The sequence below is a fragment of the Dermochelys coriacea genome, chromosome 13 (genome assembly GCF_009764565.3).
Source record: "Dermochelys coriacea isolate rDerCor1 chromosome 13, rDerCor1.pri.v4, whole genome shotgun sequence".
In the NCBI taxonomy this organism is placed as follows: Eukaryota; Metazoa; Chordata; order Testudines; family Dermochelyidae; genus Dermochelys; species Dermochelys coriacea.
In genome coordinates, this window is record NC_050080.1 from 33494556 (window position 1) to 33501244 (window position 6689).

General features: G+C 38.2%; 1 protein-coding gene across 2 annotated transcripts; it reads right to left on the reverse strand.

The window, feature by feature from the left end:
• Positions 1–651: 651 nt before the first annotated feature.
• LOC119842107 (olfactory receptor 13G1) lies at positions 652–3846 on the reverse strand. 2 transcript variants are annotated; one of them, XM_038370029.2, is made up of 2 exons: positions 3835–3846; positions 652–1826 (listed from the first exon to the last, which is right to left on the reverse strand). In XM_038370029.2, the coding sequence occupies exons 1-2, from the start codon at positions 3844–3846 to the stop codon at positions 906–908; spliced, it is 933 nt and encodes a 310-aa protein (XP_038225957.1). In that variant the 3' UTR covers positions 652–905. The 2 variants fall into 2 exon arrangements, with proteins under 2 accessions (XP_038225957.1, XP_038225959.1); XM_038370031.2 differs by lacking the exon at positions 3835–3846 and having other exon boundaries at positions 652–1832.
• Positions 3847–6689: the final 2843 nt, after the last annotated feature.

Sequence of the window (6689 nt, forward strand, 5' to 3'; positions counted from 1 at the left end):
ACCTTTGGTCTGACCCAGTGTGGCCATTCTTATGTTCTTACAGAATTGAAAACATTATCCTCTCTTGACTGAACCAGAAGAATGGTCACATGAGTTGAGAGGTAGACTCATAAATGTAATTCAGCCACTAGAGGGGGATAAAGAGCTACATAATGTTGGTGTGGTCTACAGCTGTCTTTTCTAACCATCATTTTATGTGGGGAGACAGTTAGATGGGAAATCAGAAGAATGAACAGTGTTTGTGTCAATGACTGCACAGTCAATAATCAGGCATAATTCCAACAAATAGTACCTTTGATGCTTAAAAGCATTTTACAAACATTATCTATTTAAATCATCCAATTGCAACACCACTGTAAGGTCTACAAACCTAAAATATACAGCAGGAAGGAAGTGTGCCTTTATTTCTGGAGCCCAGTTGCATGCACTGAAATTAACCAGGCAGAGTAGACAATCCTCTGATGGAGAAATGAAATTATAAGACTTCAGAATGATAGGTAAGTGTCTTTTTCCCTATTTTACAGCTGGGAAAATTTAGTGACAAAGAAAGAAAGTGACTTGAGCAAAGCTACAAAACAAGTGGTTGTATTTAATGGCTTTTATATCACATGTCTGAAATATTTGAGATAGTTTATAACAGTAATTTTTCTTTCTTTCTTTCTTTCTTTCTTTCTTTCTTTCTTTCTTTCTTTCTTCTTCTTTCTTCTTCTGTAACATAGTTTCAACAGGTTCCAAAACTTTCAGCCATTAAGGAAATCAACATTTGACCAGTTAGAAAGTCCTTCATGAACACATGCATCTTGAATCTTTTTCTAAGGTTCGTTCTGAGTTCCATTTCCACAGGAAAGCAAACACCAGAGCTCCAGGCTTGCGAAGGAACCAGTCTAGGTTTGTCCCATCATGATCTATTTCCCAGGGTATGGAAGCATTTTCTTGATTGCCATCTTGACATCTTTATTCCTTAGGGTATAGACTATAGGATTGAGAGTTGGCGTCACCAGGGTGTACAAGGTGGCTATCATCTTGTCCCTGTCAAAGGAGTAGCTGGAGGCAGGCCGAATGTAGGTGTAGATGACAGTGGAGTAATAAAGAGACACCATAATGAGGTGGGAGGAGCAGGTGGAGAAGGCTTTTCTCTTCCCTTCAGCCGTTTTGATCCTCAAGATGGCCCTGACAATGAAGTAATAAGAGACACATGTCAACAGGAAGTCTCCCATAGCTAGAAAAATGTCTGCCATTAAGACCATGACCTCGTTTAAATGCACTGAGGTGCAGGAGAGAGCCAGCAGTGATGGGATTTCACAGAAAAAGTGGTTGATAACGTTGGTCCTGAAGAAGCTCAGCCGCAACACAAGGCCAGTGTGCACCCACGAGTTGACCACAGCAATGACTATCACTAGGGCAGACAGGCCCACACATACGGTCTTGTTCATCATGATGCTGTAATGCAAAGGGTGGCAAATGGCCACATAGCGATCGTAAGCCATGATGGTGAAGAGCACCATCTCAGCCCCCAGAGACCATGTGAAGAAGTAGAGCTGAGCCATGCACCCAGGGTAAGAGATAGATTTACTGACAACCACTAGATTCCCCAGCATCCTGGGGATGATGGTGGAGGTGCAGATGATGTCCACCACAGCCAAGTGGAGGAGAAAAAAGTACATGGGCCTGTGGAGCTTGGAACTGGAAAGGATGGCAGCAATGATGACTAAGTTGCCCAGCAGGGCAATGATGTAGATGGAGAGGAATAGGATGAAGAGTGGGACCTGGAGTTGGGGTTTACTGGAGAGTCCCAGAATGATGAATGTGGTCACGATGCTTTCGTTCTTCATCCCTGGAGCTCCAGAGATTGTTGCGGATGAAGGCAATAGCTTCTGAAACGTCTCTAGGACTTGCATTGGACACCTCAGGCTTAGATATTCAAAGGTTCCTATGGGGTTTAGATGCCCAATTTTCATCTAAATCCCTAGATACAGAGTTGGTTGGAAAACAGAATTTCCACTCCTTGGGAAATACCAATATTTTGGCATTTGTTTTCATCCTGAATTGGGATAAAATTGAAATATCATGTTTCTTTCTTTATTTTGTGAAAAGTTCTGAAAATTGTCAATTTTAACCTTTCTCTGTATATGACTGAAAAAAACAATTGACATATCAAATTTTATTCTGAATCAACCTTTTTTCCCCCCCAAAGGATATTAAGATGACACACAAATTAAAATTTTCGTTCATAAATCAGCATGGTGATTCAAAATTTTGATTTGAATTAACATTCCAAACAAAGTTTAATTTTGTTTCAAAATTTTGATCTAAATTAAATTTCATATTTCATGGAAAATTTCTTGAAAATCCAATCAACATTTTCAATTTTAACTAGGGCTGTCAATTAATCAGTTAAATCATGTGATTAACTCAAAAACAATTAACTTGATTAAAATTAATCTAGATTTTGCAGTTTTAATTGCACTGTTAAACAATAAAGAATGCCATTTAAATTTATAAATATTTTTTATATTTTACTATATTTTCAGATATATTGATTTCAATTACACTACAGAATACAAAGTATACAGTGCTCACTTTATATTATTTTTATTACAAATATCTGCACTATAAAAAAGAACCAAAAATAGTATTTTTCAATTCACCTCATACAAGTACAGTAGTGCAATCTCTTTATCGTGAAAGTGCAACTTACAAATGTAGACTTTTTTGTTACATAACTGCACTCAAAAACAAAACAATGTAAAACTTTAGAGCCTTCAAGTCCACTCAGCCCTACTTCTTGTTCAGCCAATTGTGAAGACAAGCAAGTTTATTCACATTTACAGGAGATAACGCTGCCTGCTTCTTATTTACAATGTCATCTGAAAGTGAGAACTGGCGTTCCCATGGCACTTTTGTAGCTGGCATTGCAAGGTATTTAAGTGCCAGATATGCAAAACATTCATATGCCCCTTCATGATTTGACCACCATTCCAGAAGACATGCTTCCATACTGATGACGCTCGTTAAAAAGAAATGCATTAATTAATTTTGTGACTGAACTCCTTGGTGGAGAATTGTATGTCTCCTGCTCCGTGGTTTTACCTGCATTCTGCCACCTGTTTTTTGTTATGGCAACCTCGATTTCAGAACACTTTCATTGCAGATTTAACAAAATGCAAAGAAGGTACCAATGTGAGATTTCTAAAGATAGCTACAGCACTCAACCCAAGGTTTAAGAATCTCAAGTGCCTTCCAAAATCTGAGAGGGACAAGGTATGGAACATGCTGACAGAACATGCAACACTCCAATTTGGAAACTACAGAACCCAAACCACCAAAAAAATAAAATCAATCTTCTGCTGATGGTATCTGACTCAGATGATTAAAATGAATGTTCATCAGTCCGCATGGCTTTGGATCATTATTGAGCAGAACCTGTCATCAGCAATATATATATTGACATATTTTTTGTTCCGCAGGTTTTGGAAAAAAACACAAATTTTATTGATTTTTTGTGTGAAGAAAAATAAATTATTGAATTTTGGGGGGATTGGGGTTTCCCCCCCACCCTCCCCCATTTTCATAGAAAAAAATGGGGATCAAAATTGTTCTCTTTGTTAAATCAAAACAAAAGCAAAAGATCTCCCCAAACATTTGCTTTTTCCACATGAAAAGTGTCAAACTCCAGTACCTTAATTGTTGGTCAGCAGGATCCAAACTCTTGACTTTTTCAGTGAGCGCCAGTTACCCTCTGAACTAACAGGATGGATCCTTCAACTGCTTCTTGTAACAGACTCATCTCTTGGAGGTCAGCCACTGTAAGAGAACTCAAAACACACAATGAACAGTGGGCTGCATAATCCCTTTAAGGGTTTTTAAAGTGTGGTTCTGTTCTGGAAAATGATTTGTTAATAATGCCAGTCATTATAGTAAAAAACTAGGGGACAGATCCCCAATTCATGTAAATTAGAATATCTCCATTAAAATAATTGAAGCTACTGTATTTTACACAACATGAAGATCTGAGCCAAAAAAATTTCAACCATAGCAAATCAAATGGGATATTTTCCACTCCTGTCCTTCAAAAATCTAAAGGTTAGTGCTGTTTGTATTTCCCTCTTCATACATACATCGTACATGAGGCACATGTAAAATGTTCTAGAAGAATTCTTCATTCTAAGCACATAGAATATCTGTGGAAACTATAATATCTCTAAACTGGAATCAATATTGTGTGTCTGTCTATTTTACCACATGCACTATGTGCAATGAAGGCAACTTGATTTCATTTTAGATTTTAGACATTTGGAGCTTCATGAATTCAATATTACATCTATCTATCTATCTGTCTACATTGAAACTCACCAACGGGGAAAATATGATTTTCAAATGTAAAGCAGAAATATTTTTCTACATAGCAGTCTGGATGTCTCAGTACAGTACCTGGCAAAGCAGATCTCAGTGAATTTCTGAGTGGAATCAAAATAAGAAAAAAGGAGGCAGTTTGAATTAATTTAGTACTATATAATGGGGCAAAATGTGTTCTAATGGAACATAATGGCAAAATTTGAGTAACACATTTGGCTCAATTCCTTGCTTATCAACAGATTAAGTAGCTAAGACATTTGGCAATCATATAAATTCTCACATACCAGTTCTGGCTGCTGCTCCTCTTCTCCAATGTCAAGTGTGTTGTTAGAGGAAGATTCTATGTAGTAATTCTGTGAAATTATTGATTAGATTAATAATAATAATAACTAATAGGAGTAATTCCAGTTTTAGCACAGTCTGCTCATCTCTAATGTATTCCTTATACCAATCATAGTTCATCTACAGAGTGCATAAGAGTGGTTAGGCTAAGATGAGTTTTCAGACTAATATACAGATCGCCATGGGGATATGTTTCCCATAATTACTCCAATGCAGGTGCTTTAGGAAAAACAAATACATATATAAATAAATGTCTCTTTTGATTGGGTGATGGTAAAAAGATGATCCAATGTTATTTAAATGTTAAGCATGTATTTTGGTTGGTGATATCATTATTTAAAATTATATCTGTTAATAATCATTAGCCTTTAGAGAGAGCTTTTCATCCATAGATCTCCAACAGTGTTGTTAAGGATGATCAGTGTCATTAAGCCAATTTTATTGATAGGGAAACTAATGCACACAGAGACTTGAAAGGCCAATGAAGGAATGAGACCTAGAACAAGATCTGATGATTCTTAGGCCAGGGGTTAGTGCCCTATTCACTGGACCACACTCTTAGATCAAAATCTTAATTTTTTGAAATCACCCATTAATGTTAGGTGTCTATTTAGAGTGAAGAACTTACAAACTCAGACAGCTGGATTGTTCCAAGATCCACAAACCCTACTGCTCCCACTGATTTCAAGTTGTAGGTACTTAGCACTGCTAAAACACAGGCTCTAGGTAGCTCAAGGCAATTACTGAAAAACGTACCATGCTAAATTAAAACCTGATTCTGTGTGATGCTGCACTCATGGTGTACACTCAGCAAAACATTGCTCTAGACTTGTTTGTGTCTCAGTGATTCTGTCCATAAAGTGGACAAGATAACAGGGTACACCTGCTTTTCTAAAGTCTCTAGAAATCTGGGGAAGAAGGATGTTTCAATGTCCTAAGGAATGGTATTAAAACAGTGTGGATGGCAGATTTAGGTTCTGTGAAGTGAAGAAACAGATTGACAGAGCCAGAAGAGTACCCAGAAGTCACCTACTACAGGACAGGCCCAACAAAGAAAATAACAGAACGCCACTAGCCATCACCTTCAGCCCCCAACTAAAACCTCTCCAATGCATCATCAAGGATCTACAACCTATCCTGAAGGATGACCCATCACTCTCACAGATCTTGGGAGACAGGCCAGTCCTTGCTTACAGACAGTCCCCCAACCTGAAACAGATACTCACCAGTAACCACACACCACACAACAGAACCACTAACCCAGGAACCTATCCTTGCAACAAAGCCCATTGCCAACTCTGTCCACATATCTATTCAGGGGACACCATCATAGGGCCTAATCACATCAGCCACACTATCAGAGGCTCGTTCACCTGCACATCTACCAATGTGATATATGCCATCATGTGCCAGCAATGCCCCTCTGCCATGTACATTGGCCAAACTGGACAGTCTCTACATAAAAGAATAAATGGACACAAATCAGACATCAAGAATATAACATTCAAAAACCAGTCGGAGAACACTTCAATCTCTCTGGTCACTCGATTACAGACCTGAGAGTGGCTGTCCTTCAACAAAAAAACTTCAAAAACAAACTCCAACGAGAGACTGCTGAATTGGAATTAATTTGCAAACTGGATACAATTAACTTAGGCTTGAATAGAGACTGGGAGTGGATGAGTCATTACATAAAGTAAAACTATTTCCCCATGTTATTTCTCCCCCCACCCCCCCTGTTCCTCAGACGTTCTTGTTAACTGCTGGAAATGGCCCACCTTGATTATCACTACAAAAGGTTTTCCTCCTTGCCCCCCTCCTTCCTGCTGGTAATAGCTCATCTTAAGTGATCACTCTTATGTGTATATGTGTGTATGATAAAACCCATTGTTTCATGTTCTCTGTGTGTGTATATAAATCTCCCCACTGTATTTTCCACCGAATGCATCCAATGAAGTGAGCTGTAGCTCACAAAAGCTTATCTTCAAATA